The 27,707-nt window shown below is 38.8% G+C and overlaps 4 protein-coding genes across 5 annotated transcripts in view; all 4 read left to right on the top strand.

Moving 5' to 3' along the window:
• The first annotated feature begins 96 nt into the window (after nt 1-96).
• On the top strand, nt 97-6,914 carry slc6a19b (solute carrier family 6 member 19b). The gene is made up of 12 exons (XM_049584992.1): nt 97-423; nt 1,280-1,420; nt 2,611-2,748; nt 2,849-3,030; nt 3,113-3,223; nt 3,434-3,546; nt 4,403-4,531; nt 4,637-4,793; nt 4,943-5,147; nt 5,227-5,386; nt 5,492-5,654; nt 5,770-6,914. The coding sequence occupies exons 1-12, from the start codon at nt 225-227 to the stop codon at nt 5,938-5,940; spliced, it is 1,869 nt and encodes a 622-aa protein (XP_049440949.1). The 5' UTR covers nt 97-224; the 3' UTR covers nt 5,941-6,914.
• A 633-nt stretch (nt 6,915-7,547) lies between these two features.
• LOC125893203 (sodium-dependent neutral amino acid transporter B(0)AT3-like) lies at nt 7,548-13,994 on the top strand. Its single transcript, XM_049583757.1, has 12 exons — nt 7,548-7,749; nt 9,063-9,203; nt 9,369-9,506; nt 9,619-9,800; nt 11,079-11,189; nt 11,279-11,391; nt 11,481-11,609; nt 11,938-12,094; nt 12,186-12,390; nt 12,939-13,098; nt 13,184-13,346; nt 13,454-13,994. The coding sequence occupies exons 1-12, from the start codon at nt 7,578-7,580 to the stop codon at nt 13,646-13,648; spliced, it is 1,866 nt and encodes a 621-aa protein (XP_049439714.1). The 5' UTR covers nt 7,548-7,577; the 3' UTR covers nt 13,649-13,994.
• Nucleotides 13,995-14,288: 294 nt separating this feature from the next.
• Nucleotides 14,289-21,283, top strand: si:ch211-254p10.2 (solute carrier family 40 member 1). The gene is made up of 8 exons (XM_049583917.1): nt 14,289-15,559; nt 15,659-15,726; nt 15,884-16,043; nt 16,344-16,459; nt 16,675-16,801; nt 16,986-17,240; nt 18,469-19,146; nt 19,775-21,283. Exons 1-8 carry the CDS (start codon nt 15,457-15,459, stop codon nt 20,032-20,034), a joined length of 1,767 nt encoding a protein of 588 aa, XP_049439874.1. The 5' UTR covers nt 14,289-15,456; the 3' UTR covers nt 20,035-21,283.
• A 2,813-nt stretch (nt 21,284-24,096) lies between these two features.
• Nucleotides 24,097-27,707, top strand: part of LOC125893323 (rap guanine nucleotide exchange factor 5-like) — a 31,245-nt gene continuing 27,634 nt past the window's right edge. Inside the window, exon 1 of one of the 2 annotated variants that reach the window (XM_049583915.1) lies at nt 24,097-24,121. The gene's annotated coding sequence lies outside the window, so the exon portion shown is untranslated. Of the gene's footprint in view, nt 24,122-26,831; nt 26,922-27,707 lie in introns of those variants that run through there. The other variant, XM_049583916.1, reaches the window with a different exon arrangement.

Below are 27,707 nucleotides of genomic sequence, written 5' to 3'. Positions count from 1 at the left end.
TTCCCATCAGATAACACACTAGTTAACTGTCATGCGTATTCTTGCTCAGCTTACGCTTCAAAGGTTGCACAGCTCGAGCTGATGCTCTCTGACGCCACAGCCTAGTCAATCTATTACAGAGGCCTAATACATATTTAGGATCTTGCAGTGTGAGCCACAATTAACATTCCAGCACTGCACAGTGCACTACTGTATCACTACAATACTACAGTGTTTGATATATCATGAAGCTAAAACTCTCCAACCCAGGCCTGGAGGACAGGATAATGTCCCATGAGCAGCTGGACAAGCTGGAAGAGGAAGAGGCTGGAGACAGACCGAAATGGGACAACAAGGCCCAGTACATGCTGACCTGTGTTGGGTTTTGTGTGGGACTTGGAAATGTCTGGCGGTTCCCCTACCTGTGCCAGAGTCATGGAGGAGGTAAGTGATGGTTTCATGGTTTATTGCACTTATTCCATATCTGACTATTTTACATAACACTGTTTGAGCATAAAATCATTTAAACTGCACTATATCCAATCCAGACCTACTAGAAGAGTACAGGAGCATTAGGTATACTCCCATACGTCTGTTAACATTTCATTATCAGTAATTATTTCATTATTATTTAGTTACAATTAATAGCTCTCCAAAATATTTGTCTGCCTGCTACTGTAATTAAAAATGCATTTTAAATTGCCTGTTTGTAAAAGAAAAGAAAGAGAGAGGAATTTGGGTTTATTGCTGAAGCCAAAAGATGTTACAACCAGCATAAAAGGGGGAACCATTTTACGTTGTGCTTACACTGATAGATGCATCTGTCTTTGCAGTATTGGGTTCTTTTGGCTAGCTTTGGATTTTTTTCTTTGCTTATATTTGATTCTATTTTTATGAGCGCACTTTGTAATTCTACTTTGTTTTTATATATATCACAAGACCACTGATCCAGTAATGACTGTTTCCTTATAGCACCTGTAAAATAGCTGTGGAAGCAGCTTTAATCACATTTAGAAGTGTAGGCTCTAAAAGTACTGTTCTTGTACTGATCTGTTCAGATAAGACATTTTATACCATCTTAGTCTCAAGAAATCCTTGTAAAGTACTTAGAACAAAGGCTTGGATGGCTTGTACTGTACATTGCATAATGAACCTTACTGCATTAACTGTTGGACTTTATCTCTGCGTGTGTTCACGTGCATCCTAAATGATTAACACCAAGATGTTGCAATTTATTGAATGACTGATGATTTATTGTCACCATGACACCATAAACAGTTCCCATGTTTTTTTCCTTCAGGTGCGTTTATGATACCATTTCTGATCCTGCTGGTTCTTGAAGGAATCCCACTTCTACATCTTGAGTTTGCCATTGGTCAACGGTTAAGAAGAGGCAGTTTGGGAGTGTGGAAGACAATTCATCCCTATTTGACCGGCATTGGTGAGAAAGCATAAAGTTTGCTGCAACTAGTGGGGAAGTGCCTTCAAAGGACAGTTCACCCCCAAATCAAAATATGTATTTATCCTCTCACCTATTGTGCTATTTATCAGTTTTGATTGTTTTGCTGTGAGTTGTCAAGTGTTGGAGATATTGGCCATAGAGATGTTTGCTTTCCTTTGATACAATGAAACTAGATGGCACACAACTTGAGGTGCTAGTAGTACCAAAAGAACATTTGAAAAACTCAACAGCAATGTCTTGACCCGGTTACTAAAGAAATCCACAAACCTTGTTGTGACCAGTTTCACACAGGAACTATGCCTGCGTTCCAAATCGCATCCTTTTTCTTTTTACTTTTAGTAGGTACTGCTGCTGCCCATAATAAGTATGTATTGTTGATACACACACAGTTAGGACATACTACTTCCTCATGATGTTACGCCCTGAACTTAGATGGAGATAAAATACAGAGATAAAACAAAATGACATTCATTGAGCTCACAAGAGACAGAGGTCAACATTATAACTAAAACATTGTAGATTCTAACATATTATATTCACAATAGTAAAATTACATAGGCTATACATTTCTCTGTCATTGTTATTTAATAATCATGCCCTTTTGTTGTTGGTTATATTATGATTATTTTATTCAATTAAACAATCACTATTCCTATTATTACTATAAACTAGTCAGTGGATGTTTTAATGTGCAGTGAATCGTGGGTCAGAATAGCCAGAAAAGCCTGTTGGCTTGCATACTGCAAAGTCGGACCGGACATAGTAGGGCACCCTGGTATTTTTGGCATACTGCATTTGACAAACTCTGTGGTTGAGTTTACATCTCATGCTGTTATGAGCATGAGCCTCTCATCCATGAGTAGATACAGTACATGCTTTCTTCTGTGTGGTGATGCAGTTGGCAGGTGTATATCAGTAGAGAGGAAATAGTTCCTACATGAAACTACTCACAACAAGGTCTTCAGATTATCTTGATTGACCAGGTCTAGTTCCATTACATTTGAGAGAGAGAGCAGACATCTCTTCAGATGATACCTCTAACATTCGGTAACTCACAGCAAAATAATCGAGATTGATAAATAGCACTACAGGTAAGAGGACGAAAGTGTGTTTTCAATTTTTGGGTGATCTATTCTCTTAAAAAAACCTTTTAAAACATTTATTGGCAGGTATTGCATCCATGTGTGTATCTCTGACGATCAGTCTCTACTACAACACAATCATCGCCTGGATTCTGTGGTACTTCTTCAACTCATTTCAAGAGCCTCTGCCTTGGAGTCATTGTCCCTTGAATGCCAATTTAACAGGTAGTGCTACAACTGGTACTGTACCTCTGCAGAATGAAAATGAAGTTAGAAACTCTTAATTTCAGTTTAGTGACACACGCTGTTGTTAAAAATCTGTCAGGTCCTGTCTCAGAGTGTGAGAGGAGCTCCCCTGTGGATTATTTCTGGTACAGGGAGACACTGAACACAACTCCAAACATTGAAGAAGATGGCGGTCTGCAGTGGTGGATACTATTGGCTCACATTTGTGCGTGGTCTCTGCTCTACATCTGCATCATCCGTGGTATTGAGACCACTGGCAAGGTACAGCACATTCCTTACAAAAATGAGAGAGAAGATTTTAACTCAGGTAACAGTAATTGTTAGAAAACTTTATTTTCTCAAGGCTGTGTATGTGACTTCAACCCTTCCCTACCTGGTGCTGACAATATTTCTGATCAGAGGGTTGACCCTGAAGGGCTCTTTGAATGGAGTTAAGTTTCTCTTCACGCCAGATGTAAGTTGCATTTTTTAAATTCACTTTGTCTTCACTTAGTACAAAAATCTGTTTGGGGCAGTCCACCAATTGTCCCCCACTACAGGATGTGTTGCTATTTTAGTCCTCAGACCAGACACCAGACATTTTAGCCTCATTAAAGGTACCATATTGCCCATGCCAAGCAATAACCAATCAATCCATAATTGCCTTCTTCACTAATTCCACCAGATAACGGAGCTGGCAAAGCCAACAACATGGCTCGATGCAGGTGCTCAAGTTTTCTATTCCTTCTCTCTGGCTTTTGGTGGTCTTATTTCCTTCTCCAGCTACAACTCAGTACAGTAAGTTATTTTATTTTAAAGGAGCAGTGTGTAGGATTTAACGGCATCTAGCAGTAAGGACTGCTGATTGCAACCAGCTGAAACTTCTCCCATGTGCTAAGCGTGAATTCCCGATTAGGATTCTGGCAGTGTTCATTGTTCAGGAGGTTTTTACCAGGAGCTGAATTATCGGCAGAGGTCTCTTCCTCTCCAAAACAAATGGACGAGGTGGTTAAAACTAGTAAAAACAATGAAGAAAGCAGTTTCACGTCACAAATAAGTGTTTCCCTGACCCTTTTCTGCTTGTAGCAGATGGGTCCCTTGCTCAGCACCTGCTGATGTGTACTCATCTTTTTTCTCTGATAACTTATGATTCAGGGGTTCAGGTTTTTACTGGGAGCCAAACTATCCCCAGAGATTTCGTCTTCTCCAAAACAATCAGACCTGGGGATTTCAGCTAGTTAAAACATAGAAGAAAGCAGTTTCAAGTTATAGATCAGCGTTTTTCTGACACTGTTTAGCTTGTCGCAAAAGGGGCTGCTTACTATGATGGCCAACGCAAAAACACAAAAACACAAATAGCCCTATCCGGAGCAACTGTTTGGTTTGTCTGTTCTGGGCTATCACAGAAAGACCATTCCGTAGGCAAGGACCCTATGTAGATATAAGCCATTCATTCTAAGGTAATGAAAACACGACCATCCTTATTTTCAGGTGATTATACACTAAAGAAAACATACTTATTATGTAATATTCCATTGCTGCCAATATATCCCTTTAAATTCTACATGCTGGACCTTTAATCTTTTCAGTCATTTAAAGTTACACTTAATTGCACTGTATTCTAAATAAAAATTCAACTGCATTTTCCCTTTAGTAACAACTGTGAACAGGATGCAGTGATCATCTCTGTCATCAATGGTATGACCTCCGTCTATGCTGCAACTGTCATTTATACCATTATTGGCTTCAGAGCAACAGAAAGATATGACAACTGTCTCGCTGGGTACATTCGTCTTTTTTGTCAAATCACATATTTGAGCAGCTCATTTTTTTTTTTTCTTTAGCAATAAGTTCATTGTGTTTTAACCTTGCAATGTTTGGGTTTTAGAAACATCCTCACATTACTAAATACGTTTGAGCTTCCTGAGGGCTACATCACTGAAAGCAACTATGATGAGGTTCTTCATCATCTTAATGAAATGCACACTGCAGTTATCCAAGAGCTGGATCTTCAGTCCTGCGTGCTAAATAAATTTCTCAGTGAGGTACGACTTATTATGCACCAGGAAATCATCTTCCTTGCTAGTGCAAAATTAACCAATGCTTATTTTTTCAGTGAATAATTAACCAGTGTTTATTGGTTAGTGATCCCTGCCATGCTTTGCTATAACATTGTGTTCCATTTGGGTCCTAGGGAGTTGAAGGAACTGGTTTAGCCTTCATTGTGTTCACTGAGGCTATCACCAAGATGCCCCTCTCACCGTTGTGGTCCGTCCTGTTCTTTATAATGCTCTTCTGTCTCGGCCTGTCATCTATGTTTGGTAACATTGAGGGAGTTGTAGTGCCACTGCAAGACCTGAAAGTTTTCCCAAAGACATGGCCAAAAGAGGCTATCACTGGTAACTCCCACATCTATTCTCTCATTTTACATTAATAAGGATTTCTAGTATATTACATTAACTCTTTGCTCTCCTCCAGGTATAACATGCATAGTCTGCTGTCTGGTGGGTCTGATATTTATCCAAGGATCAGGGAACTATTGGCTTTCACTCTTTGACACCTACGGAGGATCAATCCCTCTACTAGTTATTGCGTTCTGCGAGATGGTCTCAGTGGTGTACATATACGGGATAGACAGGTGATATTAATATATCTTTAAATGTATTCCTCTGTTCATGTCTTTTAAAATAATTTATCTGTTGATGCTATTCTTAATTCATTATGTGTATCACTGTCCTCCTAGGTTCAACAATGATATTAAGTTTATGATTGGACACAAATCCAACATCTTCTGGCAGGCAACGTGGAGGGTCATCAGCCCGCTCATCATGCTTTTCATCTTGGTCTTTTACTTCATCACTAAAGTTTCTGAAAAGGTCTTTTACAAAACCTGGAATCCTGAATCGGTAAATATGAATTTATTTGGAGATTATCTCCCTAGAATTATGGATATTTATTTTTAAAAGCCTAATGTTAAGTACCACTCAAAACTCAAAATATATTTTTTCTTTGTCTTTGCAGGATAATTTCCCTGTATTGGAGGAGAAGCCCTATCCTGCCTGGATTTATGTGATCATTTTCATATTGGCAGGGATACCCAGTGTTGCTGTGCCTTTCGTTGCTCTCTGGAAATGTTTAATGGCAAAGAGGAGGAAGAAGTCACATGTTGATACAATCTCTGACCAAGTTTAAATGAACAATGAGAGCAAAAAATCCCTCCCCTAATATTCTAGTAAAATCCCTATTTTTTCCCTTTTTCAAGAACATCCAAGTGATTTGATTTCTATCATTTTATTAACACAAATTTTAAATAGGAGGCATAGCTTTCCTGAACAGAACTCTCTGTGTCCTCAGCCACTTGTGACAGCATGTTAAGCGTTCAAGTCTTATCTTTGTTCAGGTGACCAGATGAAAAGCTGTAAAATTCAAAGGACAGAGTTACATAACAATTTGCTTTGATCTTTTTAGGGGAGTTGCAATTTACCAATATTGATGATAACCGTAATATTTAAAACAATGAAATACTACAGTAATATCATGTTAATAATACACGTATGATAGTATTGTGTAAATAGTCCAGCCCCTCCTTCTTTTTGTTCTTGCTTTGTTTCCCTCTCCACCTCCCTACACTATTAAATTGAGTGTAATTCATATAACAAAAATGAGACAGATCATGCAAACAAACAAAGATAAACATGAATTTGACTAATAGCGTTAGCATTGTCTGTTTTTTCAAATTTTCTCAAATCGTGAACTGAATTCTTTTGGCCACGATAATTGTGTAGTGAAATCTGATATCATACCAGCCCTTGTAAAAAAGAGCTTACCATCCTAAAAACACCATAAAATATGGCCTCAAGCAATATCATGGAGTGAAGTTTGAATTTAATAATACTGTGGCTATCATGTTTACTTTCAAGAACATGGTATGAACCATTAAGAACAATATCTGAACTGAAATAATGGGGCCTTTGCAGTATACATCATTATCTGTTCATTAAACTCTATTGCATGGAGACTCTGTGTCTGAATCTCTGCTGAAGGTGCTGCCCCAGAAGGAAGCTGACTCTGAGCCATGTACAGTAATGAAGGTACGCCTATCTGTCCAGCTGGGGGCGCTATTGTAGCATTTTTGAGAAATGAATTAAAGGATTAAATCAGCTGCATACTGTTATTTTTACTCCCTTAGCTTCTCCATGTGTCTGTATTTTCTAAACATGTGTATTTTTGTACATGTGCTTTATGATGCTACTGTGTGTTGTCCAGTGAAGAACAGAGGATGTGACTTAATGTAGTCTGTATGAATAGGTGATGCAGAGCAGAAATTCAGTAGACGGCATTTTGATAGTATTTTTCGTGACTGAAACTGATATGATACTCCATACACACATGCTTTTTTTCTGGTGTAAGTGATGTTTGGTGATTACCGCTGACTAAAACATCTCAGACTGTGTACAAATAACAGTAATGTAAGCTGGATCACATAATGAATTAAAAATGCATGTGTACAATCACAGTTTTATTCCCCAGGTTCCTTATTCATGCTGCTTTGTATTACAATCAACCGTTATCGCCTCTGTTCTCAACATCATATCATGCTGCTTTACACAAGGGCTTTTTATTAAACAAACACACCACATTGTTCCCACAGTCATAAGAGCCAACAAGAAAAATAAGGCTGATAAAGCAAATGTCGCCCCTTCGTCTCCTGATACAAAAAGGTAACAAGTCACCAGGTCCTCTCTTTCTCTTTAGATAGAGCGGACAAGTCAGGCAAAAAAAAAAATTGTCTCATAAAATACTGAAATAGTGAAAAGGACCAACAAGTGATGGAGATAGCAGGAGGGAGTGCAGAGCAGAAGCAGGATGATGGACCTAAAGAGATCACCGAAAGACCAAAATGGGACAACAAAGTTCAATATTTGCTAACCTGCATAGGTTTTGCTGTGGGACTTGGTAATGTGTGGAGATTTCCATATTTGTGTCAAATCTATGGTGGAGGTAAGAGCATTGCATTTACCTTTGTGATGTTAACACAAAAAGTAAAGCTGGACATACTGAGCGGTTAGTTTTCTGTGACAAGAAACATTTTGCATTCAGTAATCCAAACGCTCTCTACAAAATGAGAAACTGTTTAAACTGCTCTGTCATTAAAAATGGAATTATTTCTTTATTCAATCATTTTCATTCAAGTTATAAAAACACCTAAAAACATTTCTTGGAAATGATTTGTGTAAATTATAACCTTCCTCTCCATGATAATTGTTTTTTTAATGTGTTCCCACTATACAATCAGACGCACATATAAAAATACAATACAGACAATAGTTCTACTGCAAAATAGCACAATAGCAAAACAGTTACACATTGTTTTTTATATTAGAATTTAGAGTTTTCACTTTAGCTTTTATATAAACATGACTATCTTACTCTCTATATTATGTGTGGCGTGACTGAGACATGGTTGCAGATGTGATGCAGATATGATTTTCATGCCATAATTATCTTGCTTTTTCCAGCACACAAGTGATGTTTCTGACTGATGACTCAGAAAGAATATGACTTGGATTATACAACTTTTCAAGACAAACTTGCTAATCATATTGATTAATAGCGTACTTCCAATTACTTCTTATTGTGCACACCTGCAATGTACTGTTAATTAAATATAATGCTAAAAAGGACTAAAATTTAAACATATACTTTAAAAACTTTTCATGGAACTGACAACATGTCTTTAATTAGTGAATTTGTTTCTTGTTTTTGCTTTTTCTCCCTTCAGTCTGCATGTTTATTTTTCCACTGACTGAAACATGTCAGACCAGAGAGATTATAATATGTTTCTTGGCTCTCACCAATGATTCAGGGAGCGATAGAACTTCAGTGATTATGTGACTTCAGCACATTTGTTTCCTTTTTTCATAGTTGTGATTAATCTACAACAGACAATTCCGACTATACAAACTTAGGCTTTAGGAACTGGTTAAATAGTGGGACTAAATGTTTTCACTACTCCACAGTGGTGCGCAAAATATACTGTAATACAGTCTAGTGATGAGAAAACAGTTACACAATTGTACTTCTGGTGTTAAGATTTATTCCCGGCATGAGTAAATGTGATAAAGGTTTGCTTGTTGATTATAAAATGTCCAGTAATCAGAAACTAAATGACCTTCAACCATAAAGGCATTGCCAAAGTTTATTTTAAGGGTAAGGCCAATTGCTCATTGAAATTCTCATGTATATGGTTTAATTGTCAGTTATCACAATAACTTTGGCCTTAATTATCACTTATAAATCTGCTTTATTTCAAGGGGCATTTCTGATTCCTTACTGCATTGCCTTGGTGTTTGAGGGACTTCCTCTACTACACATGGAACTGGCCATCGGACAGCGGCTCCGCATGGGCAGTGTTGGTGTGTGGAACTCAATCTCCCCTTATCTGGGAGGTTTAGGTGAGAAGGTTTGATATCTATGAACTTTACTCAGGAAAGTAAGATCAAAAAAAGGGGGGTGTACTTTACAACATAGAGCTGTGTAAAACGTCTGCATGATTACTTCACGTCACTGCTATTGATAATATAGATTTCTTAGTGAATGTTGTTATTGTGTATACACAGGTGTGGCTTCCTTGGCAGTATCCTTCCTAGTTGGTCTGTTCTACAACATGATCTTGGCCTGGATCCTCTGGTACTTCTTCCACTCCTTTCAAAGTCCACTTCCGTGGAGGGACTGCCCATTAAACTTGAATCATACTGGTGATTTTACATCATTATAATATAAATTAACAATAAATGTTGAATAATAACCAAAGTCAAAGACAGACGGTCCCATAAATTAATCATTACATGAATAATGTCTTTGATACAGGCTATATAAGTGAATGTGAAAAGAGCTCACCAGTGAACTATTTTTGGTATCGTGAAACACTGAACATCACACCCAACATCGAGACCAGCGGGTCCCTACAGTGGTGGCTTGTGCTGTGTCTTGCATCTGCCTGGTGCCTCGTGTACATCTGCTTCATTCGTGGAATTGAGACTATTGGAAAGGTAATTCACTCGCCTGATGTAATGATAAAACAGATTTTATTGCGTTATCTATTTTTATGCTGTCTGGCCCAGACACCAGCAATGAATGGCAAAATGTTGTAACCATTACAGTAACACTGGCTTTCCTCATACTTATTCACATGAGCAAAGGCACATGAATATAAAATAAGGCTGTGCAACTAGAGTACAGCTGCCTCACCAGCTTCAGTCATGTAAGGCTGGAAGAGAGAAGTGCACTCCACTGCAGATCCCTCCGACTTAAATTAAATTCTGGTCTCAGCTTTCATCACTGGCAGAAATTCCCCACTCATACAAGTCACAAATCTAAATTTAACAGCTAGAAAACCCTGCTGTCTCCAGAACAGCAGAATGTCAATAACAGGGTCCAAAATCAACTTCTTGGTATATCTGCCAATGGCTGGTAAAGTGAAAAAGATACACCGGCCCAAATATTTTTCAACTGGACATATATCTGTATAAAAATGCTGCAGCTCATTGTATTGGTCTTGCTGTCGTAAAAAAAAAAAAAAAAAAAAAAATCTCTCCTCATCCGCTTATCTGTGAGGCACCATTTCTTTGCAAAGTTTGTATTAACCGTACTGCCACCATGCTCTTCATTCCTCCTTTAAAATTGATCTGCTCTGGCAATGTGCCACATATTTGCAGAATCTCTCGGTTCACACAGAATTCTCCTCTGTGGTACCCAACCAGTACCAGGGGTAAACTAGATAAAGTAAGCATTACCATAGCAACAGTGGACACCAAGGGTCAATTAAAGCATTGCGATACAATTATTAGTCATGCATTGCACCTAATGCAAAAGCAAAATGTGTTCAATCAACTATTGTGGTATAACGATGACATAGTGAAACAGGCTTATTTCAACACCCCTCCAATGATGGCTGACCTCATTTATTTTGTTCGCCTGTGTAGATTTTTAATTTTGCAAGTGGCAGGCACTAATCTTTGAACCCAGGACAATAACTTCAGCAAAAGCAAGCTCACCAATGATGATGTTTCACAAGTAAGCATCCCGGTAGAGGTTGCATCAAAGGTGATAATGGTGATGGATGGAAGATTGTTGTTTATTATCTTAACATGTGACGGTAACAAGGGCTCAAAAATTTAACTTTTGAGGCTTTGAACAACAGCATTACAAAACCACCAGCACATTACAGTTTCAGTTACATGGGAGTGTTACAAAGGGTTTAAGACATCTCAAATTCTGCTTGATGTGAATATAAAATATCTTATCAGTATCAACACTTTTTCCAACAGGCTATTTACATCACGGCCACCTTTCCGTATCTCGTTTTGACCATCTTCTTGGTGCGATCCTTGACTCTGTCTGGAGCCGCAGATGGCTTAGTATATCTCTTCACCCCAAATGTAAGCTTGTCATTTGTTTTAAAATATGACATAATTTCATGAGTAAAATCTGATCTCAAACTAACAAACGTTAAATATGTTCATCACAGTGGGAAACCCTGAAAAACCCAAAGGTCTGGCTGGATGCTGCTACTCAGATCTTTTTCTCTTTGTCTTTGGCCTTTGGAGGACTTATTGCTTTTTCCAGTTACAATCCTCAGAAGTAAGAACTTTATGAACATGTTTTAATTCACGAGAGTATAATGTACAAAATAAAAATAAATGAAATGAAACAATATTTTATCTTTGCAGGAATAACTGTGAGAGAGACGCCCTAATTGTTGGATTAGTGAACAGTTTTACATCATTATATGCATCGATTCCTATTTTTGCCATTCTTGGATTTAAAGCGAATGAAAACTACAATGATTGCCGAAATTGGTATGTACCATAAAGATAATTATGGTGTGTCATAGAACAGTATATTCAGCGTGATAATTATGCAGCATTATTATTAGATATGCAACTGCCGATTATGTAATTACAAGTGGTCAGGCCCCAAAGCAATGTGACTGCTGTGACCATACAACCACTCCAATATAAGTTAAAAGTCCCACTTTCAATACTGTAAGAGAAATTATTTATCTATTCAAAAAACCCACATTTTCTATTTTCTCAGTTAATTATCAGACATTTAGCCCGAGTTATAATTACTAGCAGCATGCTTGTAATAGTAGTGTTAACTAATGTAATTTCTTGTTGATTTTAGGAACATACTAACACTGACAAATTCATTCAACATCGGGGATGAAAACATAACTCTTGAAAACTATGATGACTGGTTAAATTATCTCAACATGACCAATCCCTCAGAGGTCGAAAGCCTCAATCTAAAGACCTGCAACCTGCAGACTTTCCTGGACCAGGTACAGTACATCTGATACTATTAAACACTTTTCTCCATTAAGTTTTATGTAGTGGTTCTGTATGAGATCACATATCACATCCTACCTGTAGAGTGCCTCTGGAACCGGACTGGCCTTCATTGTGTTCACTGAGGCGGTGATCAAAATGCCAGGCTCTCAGGTGTGGTCAGTGCTCTTCTTCATCATGCTCTTCAGCCTGGGCCTGTCCTCCATGTTTGGAAATCTAGAGGGGGTCCTTACTCCTCTGCTGGACCTGCATGTGATTCCATCCTGGATTCCGAAGGAAATTTTCACAGGTAAATGGAAAGATCTGATATGCTCTCATGGTTTGTGCAATTGTGGCATTTGAGGCACAGAAAACACGACTTTGTATTTTAATACGATCTTACAAAAACCCCTTACAAGGTTAGGTGCAAAATATCTATTACTTCCTATACATTACAGTGATTATGACACTTAAACAAAGTCGTGTAAAAAAAACTCATGCTGATTTAAAGTAAATGTGTCTTTTGGATACTGTAATTTCACAAGTCCTGTGTAAATTTATTTCCATGTAAAATTCTGTCTTCATGTGTGAAACAAGTTGCGTCATGAGTATTCAAGGTGAAAATCCAAATGAAGTGTTAACGTGTGAAAAACATGAACATCTGCTGGAACATCTGCTATGTCAAAATGCATGTTCTTGCAGCATGCCAACATTCTTTTCTTTCAGATATACATGGTCTTTCAAATGACTTTTGCACAGGTAGACTGTCTAATGGTTTTCGCACCAGTGAATCTAGCTCATTAATTACCATAGCATTAAACAAAATCAATTTCCTATTTTCCTTTTTTTCGATTAAAGGGTTAATATGCCTCACCTCCTTTACTGCGGCCCTCATCTTTACGTTGGGCTCTGGGAACTACTGGCTGGGGATTTTCAACAGCTACGTGGGATCCATGCCTCTGCTCATCATAGCCTTCTTTGAGATCATCAGTGTGGTATACATCTATGGAATAAACAGGTGACACTGTGATTCATGCCATCATTATACTTGCAACATAAAACATATTTGAATGATTTCACAAAGGGTTTCCATTTGCCCACAGGTTCAATGACGACATTGAATGGATGACAGGTCGGAGACCAAACATCTACTGGCAGGCCACCTGGCGCTTTATCAGTCCCTTCATGCTTCTTGTGGTTTTTTTGGCATACGTTGTAGTTGAGGCTGAAAAACGACCAACATACAATGCTTGGAACCCAGATTACGTAAGAAAGATTTTACGGTTGTTCTACAACATCGCTCTGTAGAATTTGTTAAATCTGGCACATGATGAAAAAAAAAACATTGACTTTCCACTCAATTACCCCCACAGGTGCACTTCCCCCTCGCTGATGTGCAGCACTATCCTGAATGGGTTTATGCTATCTGCGTGCTCTTATCTGTCCTCCCTGTTGTGTCCATTCCCCTTGTGGCTCTCTACAAATTCATTGGCTTCCTGAAGAAGTACATCATGAACAGACACAACCAAAATCCATATGCAAATGAATTCTGTAATGGAGAATTGTAAAGGGAAGCTGCTTTATGTGATTGGTGGACTACAAGAAGTGAATGTGAAATATTTTGTAATTTAATAATCTGGATTTTCATACTGTTTTCTATCTTTTGTATAATGTGGTATTACAGGATCCTAATTACATCAGTTACAGTGAATGACATGATCACTAGAACAACACATTGGCAGTAGCAGCTGTAATTTCAGTATATTTGCTAAATTAAAACATTTTTTTCTTAATTTACACAAGTGTATTTATATTGGTGAAGGAAATGCAAACACCGTCCACCAGATCAAATCGATGCCGGACAATATCCCTCAGAAATATAATAACAACAGAATACTAAAGGCTGGAACTGAGTATCAGGTTTGTGTTAATATTTGATTAAAGGAAGACAGCAGTTAATTTCCTGTGTTGATGTTTTGAATGGGAACAAAGGGAGAGTGATGGATAACCTTTCTGAATGGTTTGGGATAAGCACAATATTAATTCTCAAAAAATAAAAAAATTAAATTCCCAATGATATTGGGTGCAAATGTGTACAAGCAAACGCCACATTAGCTATAGCAATGTTGTGTGTGTATGTTCTGTTAACATTGTCATCGTCGTCATTTTATTTATATTATGCATAATCTTGTAAATCCCAGTCTAATTTGTCTGGAGAACAGTTTTTGTTTTGTGACATAATATAGTTATCTGCTTTCCACCCCCTGTCACCTGCAACTGTCAAGAGTGATGTAGTGTTGCACGATGTGTCCTTTATGTAACTTTTTTTTTGCATGTCAACAGTGCGTGTGGGTGTATGAGAGCAGTAGGACTGTGCTTGTGTGCGTGAGGGTGAGGGTGCATGCATGTGCTCACTGACCATGTGCATGTGTGTATTTTAGAGCCATACGAGTTACACAGTTGTCCTTTTTTGTGGTGTGGGTGGACAGTGATATTGTCCCCCCGGCGTCACGTGCTTTGGAATATGCTGGCTGCCTTTGTTGTCCCTCTGCCTGTTCTGCTTTTCTGGCACTTTCATACAATAGTGCACTTGAACACTGTGATGTTATTAAGCCTTTCAAACTACTACAGCTTGAATTCCAGCTCTCAGGAAAGACTAGCATCCCAATGTAGGATACATGGCACAAGATACATCGTCGAGGAACAACAGCAAGGATTGAGTCTAACATCAGAACAAAGGTGACGTTTGAGCCTGCAGTGACGTTTGGGTGTTTTAATAATTGCCGGTTAAAGACTGCACATATAGAGCTATGCAAGATGTCATGCTAATGCTTTCGCAATGTCTTATAGCTTGACATGCTTTCTGTTTGTTTTTTTTTTCTGATTAACGACTTGACTTATTGACCAGTGGTAGTCATTATCTATGCCTCTTGTATATTTGAAAAACAATTTTAAGTGAGTGATGTGAAGGAAATCAGACATACTTAATGATAATAACAGTGTAGCAAACCCGCCTAAGAGGTTACGACAGTTTACTGAGTTCAAAAGGACATGCTATTCTGACTTTTGTTGCATGAAATTGCTTGCTAGGAAAAGTAAATTGTGTATTTAATAAGTGACAAAAATATCGCCACCTTTTGATTTTTTATGTTCTGTTTATTGAAATGCTTTCTAGTATGCTAATGAGTAAATAACCAATGATCTTATAATTGGCCTGGTCTTGTAGTCATCAACAACAAAGTGACCTTGATGTCCCTCAAAGCCTCCAAGTGATGCTGTAACCTACAGTAATGAAACACTGTACTATCAACAACAACAATGGGACAAGAGTGCGACAAGTTCAACAGCTTTCTGACCTATGATCCTACACTAGGCAATGTCCCAGCGAGCAGATGCCCCCCAGTGTGGCGGGGTTGTGGTTGAGTTTGAGTCTGACGACATCAGGGATGCGAGAGCTCACAGAGCTAGAAGTATACCAGGTGAACTCAGCTTTAAATCCAACTTGAATTTGTGCAAATTTGTGTGTTTGTAGGTTATATAATGTGTGCTTATTCAATTTCCATACATTTCCTTGTAAGGCTCAGCTCTTATCTACCTCAAGGGTCCCAAGTTTCTCATCTATGTCAGTGGAGCGTTGTCAATGTGGGTAAGAATCATTTCCTGAAGAGACAGATTCCTGGAGAAATAGATAAGACATCCAAATTTAAATAGTGCAAGGTAGTCTATCCACTGAAAACTGAGTGACAGCATACAGGCAGCACTTTGCAAAACATAACGATGCCCCTTCATGTTGTTTTAAACAGGGCGACCGCATGTGGCACTTTGCAATTTCTGTGTTCCTGATTGAGCTGTATGGCCGTAACCTGCTGTTGACTGCGGTGTTTGGGTTGGTAGTGGCTGGGTCAGTGCTCCTGCTAGGGGCTTTGATTGGAGACTGGGTTGATCGCAATCCCAGGAATAAAGGTACGCAATAATTTCACACCCATTTGACAATTTTAGCATGCAGTATATAATAGAACAGAGATACAGATCAGTGGATCCTAATCTTGGGCCCAGATCTCTGCTGGTTTCCTATCTCACCGGGTGGTAAATTACATTCACCCGATGTCTCAAGTGTAAATCATTGTCTGATTTGATAGCGAGACTCGATACCAGCAGGTCTTCAGGCACAAGGCTCACATTTGTTAAGGCTAGCATTCAGTTTCTACAGAACATATCATCTATGCTAAGACTCTGAAACTGTTTATTCGTCCTCTCTTTTAGTTGCACATGCATCTCTTTTCATTCAGAACATCTCAGTGACAATATGTAGCATTGTGCTCATGTTGGTGTTCTCATATAAGCAAAGGATTGAACAGATCTGGGATGGATGGCTTACTGTGAGTAGACACATACACACCTGCCTGACTAACAATTACATTTAATAACTTGATACCATGTTGATGTGCAAACAGAGTACTCACCATGATTATAACACAGAGGTGTTACTGCTGCTGTTGTTCCCTCTGTCCTATGTCTCTGTTGTCTCTGCTTCTGAGCTTGTGGCTACTCTGTGCTGTCATAGTAACATGTTGCATCGCAAAACTTACACAAGGTGGTTTGTTATACGGTGGTGATCGTCCTGGCAGATGTGGCAAACCTTGCAAGCACAGCACTGACCATTGCCATTCAGAGGGACTGGATTGTGGTTATCACAGGCTACAACCGGGGTCACCTAGCTGGTAAGGGAATTCATTCTCTGTTAATGCACATATTTGTTTGCATGCCACGTTTGTCACGCATCCCTGGTTGTACACGATATATGCTTGAATACAGAGAATATCAGGTATTGGTCCGTTTTCTGCTCTTGCTGACAGTCCTCCAGTGGAAGCACATTGACCTCTGTGTCTTTGATCCTAACAAAAGGAATGAATGCAACCATGAGGCGGATAGATCAGGTGACTAACATCCTGGCCCCACTAGCAGTGGGACAGGTCATGACCCTGGCCTCCAATGTAGTTGGCTGTGGCTTCATCCTGGGCTGGAACCTTGTGTCTCTCATTGTGGAGTTCTTCTTCTTGTCACGAGTGTACCGCATCGTCCCTGCCCTTTCAGTCAAACCACCAGTGGTGGAAGAGGATCAGGTGTTTCTGCAGAGGATGGAGAGGAGACCGTCACAAGGTATGGACCATGCATTTTTTCTTGTTTTAGATTTATGACTTCCCCTGTTTTCCTAAACATTAAAATGTTTTGAGATTTATTGAAAATGCACATCAAGGCTGTTGAGCATCATGGAGTCCTACACATGCCGAGTGACCTTGTAGATATAAGAAAATAAAAATGAAGTATAACAGCAAGACTTTGAGCTGTGCAGTAGGCTAAAACATGTCAACAATGTAGAGATGACATTCAGTATTTACTATTAACTGCAGGTATAATGCAGTGCTGGCAACGCTAGCTCAGTATAGTGTACCACAGTATACATTAAAATCACACAGCTTCTATGGCCACCTAAATCATAACTGCTCCTTTTTCAAAGGTTAGCAACAGGGCTAGAGATTACCTTTCTTGTCCACCTGCCACCGTGGTTGGTGGATTCCAAAATCTTCCAGCCCCTCAATAGATTACCATTGGGGTTTTTTTGACTGGTGAGTGAAGCAAATCTAGCAACCACTTGCTTATTCTACCAGCATTTGGCTGATGGCTGGTGCTAATTTCCGAGCTGGGCCAGCGAGAAAGTGCTAAAAGCTCAATCAACTCAAATTTGAACTTTGAAATTCGATTTAAATGTTGAAAAGAACTCTTCTATGGCAGGACTGAGCAGGACACATCATAAAGGACACTGATGGAGTGAGATTTGTGCCAAAAGATTTTCAAATGGCTAAAGGAAACAGTGGTTAAAAAACAATAACAACAAAAAAACAGACCACTTCACACTAAACCTGGAACACAAATGTGTTAAAATAACACTACAAAATGAATACTACTTAATTTTTGACCTTTCCTTCTCCAGATTGTGACAGGAAGTGTTTGCTGAATTATAAAATGTTGTGATTACCCTGGGGGCATTCTCAACAGGGGGGGGCTTAATGAGTGCTGTAAATTCATTAATTCTCTACTATATAGTTGTGAACAGTCACATTAAAAGCACTAAAGGTATTATAGACTGAAAATGATCAAGCTCCAAAGCTTTACTGAAGTATATATTATTTGATCAAACAATCCTAAGTTAATGTAGAGCACCTAACTGCCACTGTCCATATGTTACACATTTGCAACTCATGTAGTGTAGATGGTCTGTACTTGACAGATGATGTGGATGTGATGGAGCAGAAAAGGTGCAGAATACCAAGTGGGCCTTTAAAACTGTTGAACAGAAGTGATGGATGACATTCCTTTTTCTCATCAGGGGAAGGTAATGTTGCACCACCTCAACCTCTGACCGAAGGTAACTGCAACACAAGCCTGCACCTCAAAGAAATCACCAACCTGCCACTGTGTTTCCGGAGGTTTCGCTGGCTGGTGAGCACCTGCAAGGACGGCTGGAGAGCCTACTATCGCCAACCTGTCTTCCTGGCGGGAATGGGTCTGGCTTTCCTCTACACCACAGTGCTGGGCTTTGACTGCATCACCACTGGCTATGCCTACACTCAGGGCATAAGTGGCTCTCTCCTTAGTCTGCTGATGGGTGTATCAGCGATCACAGGGCTGATGGGTACTGTGATGTTCACCAGACTCAGGAAGACCTATGGTCTGGTTAACACAGGCATCATCTCAAGCTGCCTCCACCTTGGCTGCTTACTGCTGTGTGTGTGCTCTGTGTTTGCCCCTGGCAGCCCTATGGATCTTAGTTTGCTGATGCCCTACATTACCTCCAACTCCTCCACTGAGCTTGGGATGGCAAGCCAAAGGCAAAAACACACTTATCCACTGAGGGGAGGTGGCAATCAGCCACTGCTACCCGACCGCTCCTCCATCCACTGGACCAACAATACTGTGCTCTTTGACAACGTGCCCTCTGACACAGCGCCAGATTCTTACATCTCCATTATCCTTCTGTTCTTGGGGGTCATCACAGCACGCATTGGTGAGTAGGACAACCAAAAGTGACTGTTTTGTACAACAAAACTTAAATTGAATCTATGTACAATATTATATGGGAAGACTGGCAAATGTAGAGCTTTGTCCATACATTGGTGTGGTGGATACTAACAGCCTATATTAGCTAATTATGACTATATTGCTATCTATGTTGGGCAATAAATAATTGCAGTACAAAAATGCCAAATAAATGTTTAAGGTAGTTCATAAAGTGTCACTATTACAAATACTATTGACCACAGAGGACTGTCAAAAAACTATAAAGTGTCCCACTTATTATATGTATTGGTGACAATTACAGCATTTCTTTTTGGGCATTTTAACCTTTTACTGATAATCAACAGTAGTTTGCAATATCACTATATGGTATGCAGCATACCCAGTGAGCCACCAGGATGCCACACAATTACAGGATTTAATAATCGGACTCTAGGGATCCTTATAAAAAATGTCTATGTCTGTAAAAGGATAAACAATCCAGTATAGGTAGGGCTCTAGTTAAATGTTCCCAAGATATACATTGTTGGGTGAAGAGCTTAATAAATGCACAGCTGTTGTGACTTTTGGCTAATAGCCAGGTCAACTTTTAAACCCCAGTGACATCTGTGTTACAGGTCTCTGGTCCTTCGACCTGACGGTGACCCAGCTCCTTCAGGAGAACATCTGTGAGTCAGAGAGGGGTGTGGTAAATGGGGTGCAGAGCTCTATGAACTACCTGATGGATCTGCTTCACTTCATCATGGTGATCTCCGCTCCACAGCCACAGCACTTTGGCATCCTGGTTATCATTTCTGTATTATTCATCACCACCGGGCACACTATGTACTTTCTGTACGCACACAAAGCCAAGAGAAAACAACGCCTCGACACATAAGGCGCAGACATGGCCCACACATCCAGGCATGGGATGCTAACCAGCACTGACTCCACTCTGCACCTGTGAAATGAATGTCTCCCTCCAGTTCCTTCAGCAATCGTATTGCAACACTCCACTCCCGACTTAGCCATTCATTTCAGCACAACACAGCAAGTGCCTGTCCCACCTCGGTTGCTTTCTTCCTGCAGGGCCATGTGCCATAGCAGCAAACAAGAACTCAGGTGAAATAGAGTGGGAGACACGCTCTCCCTTCGTGTACATAAGTTGAGGTGGCAACAATAACTGCAGCAATGGCACCTCCAGGGGAAATGTCCTAATCTAATGTACAACAGGACATGAAGGTAGGAGCTAAGGCACCAGACATGCCTTTGCAAACCCTGTAGGATTACTGCAAGACTTTCATCAAACAAGCCTGTTAACTTACATAGCTTTTTGGATGGGAGGGTGGATGGATGGAGAGCTTCTTCTAACCTTCACTCAGTAAAGAACTGGTGTTGTGAGGAAAACTTAACAGTGACACATGAAAATGCAAACAAGACAAGACGGTACTTCTACAAGTGGCATCGATGTTACTGATCCGTCCACTTGGAAATATTCCAGGATGTCCAAAAAGGAACATAAAGGGAACTTGATGTGAGATTGTTTGATTAAAAATAAAGCAGAAAGGCAGCCCCCCTTTTAATGGACAGAAGTGAAAGGACAAAGTATTTCCTTCCCCTGGTTTGTTTCTCTGTGGATGAATCAAGCAAACATTTGCCTTTCTCTTATGCATGTAAACCTGGTTAATGGATTACAACAACAAAAAATTATCACATCACGTCATGTACTTTAGTCAAATTTTAATAAAAACTATTTTATTCTAATTGCTTGTGTACTTAGATAAATAAAAATAGTTTCCAAACTTTCTTTCCTTCCCATATAAAGAGTGATATTAATAGTTTTATAGAAATCCAAAAGGAAAGCAATCTTCATTTTGTGCCATGTTTGAAATCAGTGATAGCTATATGTTAATGGCAAATGTTGCTATTTGCAGTTTTGTATTACACTTTGCTTCATTCTTTTGTAGTTCTGACGAACTAAACATTACCTTACCTCAACTAAGAAGAAGCCCACTGTTGGGAATAAGACGTGGGAATTACTCTCAGCTACTGTATGTTTTCATATCTCCTTCATGTACAGTGGAAATAACATCAAAGTTTAACCTTCTGTCACACAACCAGCAACACATCTCAATATATTTGTATAATTTCCCTGTGAACTCTCCGTATTGTATGTTGTCCTTATTTTTCAGACTGATAATTATGATAATAATAAAGATGACTGAAGATGATCTTTGGCCTCAAGTTTTCTGATCAGAATAATCAACAAATATATGTGATGTGATATAGAATAAAATACTGCAAGTTGCACAAGATGAGTTTCGACTAGGTCATCTAAACTCTCTACACTGCAAAATTTCATTTATGACATTGTGAATCCATTTGGCTCCATTCACGGCCTGACACTTAGATAAAGCCACCAATTCAACCTTCACAAGTTAATGGTAGCACTGGAATCATTCCAATAAAACAGACAGCCACATGGTTTCATACTCTGCATATTTCATATATACATTTACAGAATCCTTAACTCCCAGGGAGTTATAAGAGATTTGCTGACAACTTCCTTTAAAAGTCCCTGAACTTGCAGTCCGAAGAGAGCTTATGCAACCTGAGATATAGTACCACAGGTTTTAATTCATTACCAATCAAAATTGAGCTGTAGCACCCACAAAGCTGTAAAGGTTGTTGGCAGAAATACCCTCAGTGTAAAGGGGAGACTGTAAGAAGAAGAACACTGCAAGGAGAAAATATAAAACACATGATAAATGTTGAGGACATAAACGTGTCATATCCAGGGTACATAGACATAATGCAAATGTAATGGCTTTTTGAGGCCAGTAGAGGTCAATGTCACATTAAATGGTCATCATAATGTCAGTATGAGTATGCCTGAGTTAACACTCAGATTTTTAATAGATTATCAGTACCATCCAAGAGTGATTATGATACTGATAGCTATCATCCAGAGGAAGACATATGAGGGGGGGCACAACAATGGAAACACAAGGGGGAAAGCAACCAAAACTGAAGGACATGGAAATCCAGTTTGCTCTTCAGATATTCTCATCATCATGATGTGAGCTCATCTTAATTGAATTTTCAGTATCCAGATGCACCAGTAGCATTGAAGATAAATAACAAACAGGAGTATGCACAGTAAGGCAGGAAGTGATTGGTAACTGCAATGTTTGCTGCCAAACCAAAAGGAGTTCCAAGATACTGTTAAACCACAAGTAATGAATAGTGTTGGCAGCACTTTACAGCTGAGTTTTAATGGAGGACTCTCATATTTGAATGTCTTATTTTCATTCCATCATGATGATAATGACCCTCTGCCACCATTCTAAATCCATATCCTATTGCAGCCCTAATTTTAAACACTAAATTAAGGTTATAATGCTTCCATGCAGTCACCGGCAGTGTGGAGTTACCTTGATAATGAACAGAAGCCATGAGTAGGCTGGTAAAGGCAACTTGCCAAGAAGAACTGTTGTTGGAGTGGGAGGCTGTTTGACTGGAAGCAGTACACACCACTGCAGACGTGATAAATATCGATCATGAAATTGAATTGGTACTGTTCAACAGTTAGATACTTTTTGCCATGAGCAACTTTGCAGGAGTCTATAGGTTTTGTGTAGTACTCTGTGCAAAGTTCAGATGATTAGAGAGAAATGTCCAACTCAGGACAGAGTGACACTGACTAAATAAAATGACAGACTGTAAATCTGCCAACAATCTGCCATGTTTGCTTCAACCAAACCCCAATGTATGCCTTCCATGCATTATTATTAAACTATAGCAATGTAAAACCCACCTGTTAAGCAAGATAATGGGGCTTTTTTTAATTAGACAACAGAAAATAATAATGATTCAGTACACATGGGGTGCTGTAAAAATATAACAATAACAAAATAGCCAGGGGTCTATCATACTAGACAAAAATATTATGAAATATACAGCTATTAGGTGTCTTGATTGCCTTTTTTGTCAGTTGACTTAGAAAGTAATTTTCAATATTGCTCAACATCTTCCAAGAAATCAACAAAATAAGGTTTATTACTCTTGGGTTTTTGAATAAACCAAACTCCACATTGCCCGTCAAGATAAAGTCTTTCAAGATATGATCACTAAAAAATCTACAAGGGTCTTGCCATGATTTCTTGGTGTGGGAACAAAACCAAAATAGGTGTGAAACAGTTTCTAAATATCCATCACAGAGAGAGAGAAGCTTGTGTCAATGTCTGCATGAAATGAGATGTGATAGCTGCTTGCTGAATAAGTGACGTCACACTGCAATGCTGGCTTTAAACACTGAATAGTACTATTAATGTATGAGTGATGTGAAATATTTTTTTTAGTTTTTGAAAGGTTAACACTACTCAGCAATGCTTTATGTGTAAGAATAAGGTAAAGTGATAGGAATAGAGTTTGGAATAGAGTTAAGAATAGCAGAAAAGGCTGAAAGGGTTTTATTTAGTATGAATGTCACTGACAAGTTGTATGATGCCAATACTGTGACATATTTAAAAGTTTTAGAAAAAAGCTGACGCTACACTGAATTGCTGGCTTAATTGTGTAAGAAGAAGATGGATGCCTTAGATGATTGTCAGGGTAATACATAGAATAATGTTGAAGGACACCTCCTTAACCTTATTCATGATTAGTTTATAAGGAAGCATCGAGACTTTCTTCCAATGCATATCATTAACAAACACATGCCTTGAGATACAGAATAGAGACATCTTTTTAAAATAGGGTATTATGGCTCTGTTGTTTTTTTGGGATGTATGGTTGGTGAGAAACAAATTTCTGCTTGGTAGTCAGCTGGGTTACTAATCAGGCTTCCCTTATTTAAATATTACAGCGATGGAGAAAATCCCGAAAGCAACATAGATAAGAGCTTCCTAGCCATAAAGCTAACCTGAGCTCAACAGCTCCACCGTGTGGTAGACGCAGGAACATCCAGACATCCGGGAAAAAAAGTAAGTAAGCTAACGCAACCAGAACAAACATATTTTAGCACATAAATGGTTTATGTTTGTGTTTGTAACTGCGGTGTACAATACTTTTTCATTTTCGTGTCGGTTTTGCAGGAGTTTCGTACAACGTTACCAGTATTTCTACCTCCATTTTCTGCTACGTAACAGTTAACTTTAGCTAGCTCACAGCAAAGCATCTTTGCTAATCTCACGTAATGCTAACGTTAGCCGTTCTGACGCTCGTACGTTAACGTTACTAGCCAGGTTAACATCATTTTCTCTAAAGGCACACTTTGAAAAATAAAAAAACACAAATTGTCAGGACTTACCAATGTGTTTTGAGTACATGTACCGGTTGTTCAGATATGTATTTATCCATGTCGGAAGCAATAGTCCCTGTGGGTTTAACAGTAACGTTACAAAAGATTTAACGGTTTTACCAAATTGTAACTGATCGTCAGTCAAAAAAAGATGGTGACCGGAAGTAACAAGTGTTTCTTTCTGGGTTTAATAGGTGCTTGGAACAACTTGAAGCACCAATTTACTGTTGTTTGAGACATTGTTATTATAAAAATATCAATTATTATTCATTAAATATGATTTATTTTAGCGCCCTTGTATTAGACTTCATTTTAGGTAGGATTCTGTACGTCACTTCCTGCTATAAAAAGAGTCCCGTTACAAAAACGAAGCCATTTTAAAAATAATTTTATTGTGTAGTAGATAGAATATTTTTGATTCCACCCATGTAGAAAAGTCTTCAAAGAATCTAGAAATTGTAAAGCAAACAAAGAAACAAAAAAACAACCCGGCAGTGTTTTCAATGTAATTGCTTTTTTCAGTGAATCTTTTTAGTTCAGCTTATTGCCTCACAGAAACACAGATATCTTACCTATCCTATCCTACCACTCTTACACATATGTGTAGGAGACAGTATGCTGTTGTTATGGTTCTATAAGTCACGCCTGATATGTCCCCATCATGGTCCCTCCATGCCTGACAGAACACTACAATCACATTTCTCTCGTGTGTAATTGTGTGTATGTGCACGAAAGTATGGGAAAACATTTTTTCAGCCCCTGGGAAACAAACAGACAAATAAAAATCTAGTATGAGATAATTACTCCCATAAAAAAAGACTAAAATAAAAAATACATAAATAAACAGTAATAGACAAGGTGTGTGTATTTGTGCACATCTGTGCCTGAGTAAAATTCTATGCAAATGTTGAAAAAAACTGGTAAAACCTGACTGCTTTTCAAGCAGATAAGAATAAAAGGTTGAAAGATATAGAGAGATATAGAATGCAAATGTAGCAGTGCAATTATTTCTGTGCAATATTGATTTGTGCTTAAAAAATACACTGCTGCAGAAAACATCCATGCACTATGTGGCAATGTTTTTGTTTTTCTGTTGCTTTGTATCTTCCTTCAGACTGTGCAGCTGTTGAACTTCTGTACTTGACAGGGTGTTATTTTGGAAAAGAGTATACTGTAACAAGCTCAACAGAGTTTCATCACTTTTTCACTGTTTTGCAGTGCCGCAGGCCTACAGTTACAGTGTACCTCCCATGGTTGTCATGGTAGTCCCTGGTTAAAGACAGCAGTATTAGAGCAAGCTCGCTAACAAGTCTGACTTAAGGCATTTTCACTTTGCATCCATTTACTTGAGAAACTGGGTCAGTGGTAGCACATTAAAGCTACAATTGTCCTCCTGGCTTTGTCTCACTAAGGAACACACACTCGGAAGGAGCAGGAAGGAAGATGGTTGTTTTTAGACGTTCAAGGCCAACAGTTTACTTAGTTACCTTCCATTAGTGAAATAGTATAGAATAACCTACAGTTCAAAGACAGTAACATATAGTACACTGGCTGGGTTTACTATCCAATGAGTATCTCTCTTTTTTAAGACAGATTTGCATAAATAACAAGCTAATAATTATTTCAGGAGCACTTGCTTATTTAATCAAATCCATAGCAAATTATGAAGATGCTTAATCAGCATGTTCTGAATATAGAGACCCCAGCTTTAATGAGCAAGTGCCAGTAAAGAGTTGAGGGATGAAATTATTTAACTGAAGTTATCCACTCTTAAAGACATATATATGAGGGCAATGGGCATCTTCCCAATCAGATACTCTGAAAGAACAAAAGAGCATTGTGGAATTATGGGTCTCACCTCACATGAAAGAGAAACACCACCCAAAGATGGGGACCTTTTCTCATTCTGCAGTTTGCTGTATCAGCAGTTTGGAGCAGCAGCACAATTGAATGGCTTTGGAAGGACCCAGTCAAGCATCACACTGCTGACAGAGGGGAAAAAGATATAACGCTAATAGATAAAGTGTTCATAGGAAGGATTAATGTCCTTGCTTTACCTCTGTCAATAAATGTAGGATCACGCTGGTGCTTCTGTGACTATGTTAAGCAACTGACATGCTTCATTTAATTAGCAAGTATCTGACAAGCCAGTAATCTTTAATGAAAAAGGATAGTTTGTGCTCGTAGAACACGAGGTACAACATTGCAGGGAAAGCTCAAAAGAACTTTTCTCTATGGCACCACTAGGGATACAACTCCACAGGGTACTTTTAAGGCTTCACTGCTTATTCAGGAAAAAAGCTGGTATTAGGGCTACAACTTAGATTTGATTTTTTTTTCTTTCTTTTTTTTGTAGTTATGCTGAAACAGTGTGTGCCTTTTTTCAGTGGTTCTCAACCAGGGGTCCGGGGACCCACAGGGGTTCTTGGGAGTTACAGAGGGAACTGAACTGTACTGTTTTCTTCACTATAAGTGAGCCCAGTGTGAGTATGAGTCATTCCAGTGAGTATTCTGATATTCTGATCATAGCTTTCACTGCTTCCACTGTTATTCCTCAACTGTAGTAACAGTTACAGACTTCTGGCTTTAAACGTGCCTAAAAAACAAAATATCTTTAAAATGGAGGTCCCTGAAGAGAAATCCTATCAAATGGGTGTCCATGACCTAATGTGTATCAATATAGGGATCCTTGACACGGAAAAGGTTTAAAGCCACTGAACTAATTGGTTAGTTGGTCAACTAAAGAAATCAGCAGCTATTTTGATAATCTATTAATCATTTGCAGCAAAAGCATCCAAAAATCTTTGGCTCCAGCTTTTCCAATGTGATGTTTTCCTGCTTTTCTTTGTCTAATTCAGGGGTAGGCAACCTGTACCTCCAGAGCCACTTGCAGCTCTTTAGCCCCTCTCCAGTGGCTCCATGTGGCTTTGACAAGAAATTACGTAGAAATGAATAACAGTTATTTTTTACTTACTTATTTATTTTACATTGTCATTTATCATTGTGGTAGGCCTAAGGAAATTATCCCATTCTCCAGTGGTAAAAATGTGTAGCCTATACAGTGACTAAAAATGTTTTGACATTTCATCAACCAAAATGTACGTCAGCCTGGAGCCTTTTCCTCTACATTTTACCAAAGCTTCATAGTAGTGGCTAGTCTTAAATCTCTCTAACTAGCTACAGTATGGATTCCAAATAAAAAAGTAAAAGTCTTGGAGACAAATTACAGAATTTAATAGTGTGGAGAGATTCATCTGCTTTCACCATTA

The sequence above is a fragment of the Epinephelus fuscoguttatus genome, linkage group LG8 (genome assembly GCF_011397635.1).
Source record: "Epinephelus fuscoguttatus linkage group LG8, E.fuscoguttatus.final_Chr_v1".
In the NCBI taxonomy this organism is placed as follows: domain Eukaryota; kingdom Metazoa; phylum Chordata; class Actinopteri; order Perciformes; family Serranidae; genus Epinephelus; species Epinephelus fuscoguttatus.
Note: the sequence above shows the minus strand (reverse complement) of the source record. Positions and strands in the feature narration are given on the sequence as shown.

Bases quoted from the DNA above. Each gene is read 5' to 3' on its own strand.
- slc6a19b (XM_049584992.1), top strand. From the start codon at position 225: ATGAAGCTAAAACTCTCCAACCCAGGCCTGGAGGACAGGATAATGTCC. The intron at 424-1,279 runs GTAAGTGATGGT...TTTTTCCTTCAG, and splicing joins GTGCCAGAGTCATGGAGGAG to GTGCGTTTATGATACCATTT. The intron at 5,148-5,226 runs GTAACTCCCACA...GCTCTCCTCCAG, and splicing joins GCCAAAAGAGGCTATCACTG to GTATAACATGCATAGTCTGC.
- si:ch211-254p10.2 (XM_049583917.1), top strand. From the start codon at position 15,457: ATGTCCCAGCGAGCAGATGCCCCCCAGTGTGGCGGGGTTGTGGTTGAG. The intron at 15,727-15,883 runs GTAAGAATCATT...TGTTTTAAACAG, and splicing joins GTGGAGCGTTGTCAATGTGG to GGCGACCGCATGTGGCACTT. The intron at 16,460-16,674 runs GTGAGTAGACAC...AACTTACACAAG, and splicing joins TCTGGGATGGATGGCTTACT to GTGGTTTGTTATACGGTGGT.
- LOC125893203 (XM_049583757.1), top strand. From the start codon at position 7,578: ATGGAGATAGCAGGAGGGAGTGCAGAGCAGAAGCAGGATGATGGACCT. The intron at 9,204-9,368 runs GTGAGAAGGTTT...GTGTATACACAG, and splicing joins CCCTTATCTGGGAGGTTTAG to GTGTGGCTTCCTTGGCAGTA. The intron at 12,095-12,185 runs GTACAGTACATC...TCCTACCTGTAG, and splicing joins TGCAGACTTTCCTGGACCAG to AGTGCCTCTGGAACCGGACT.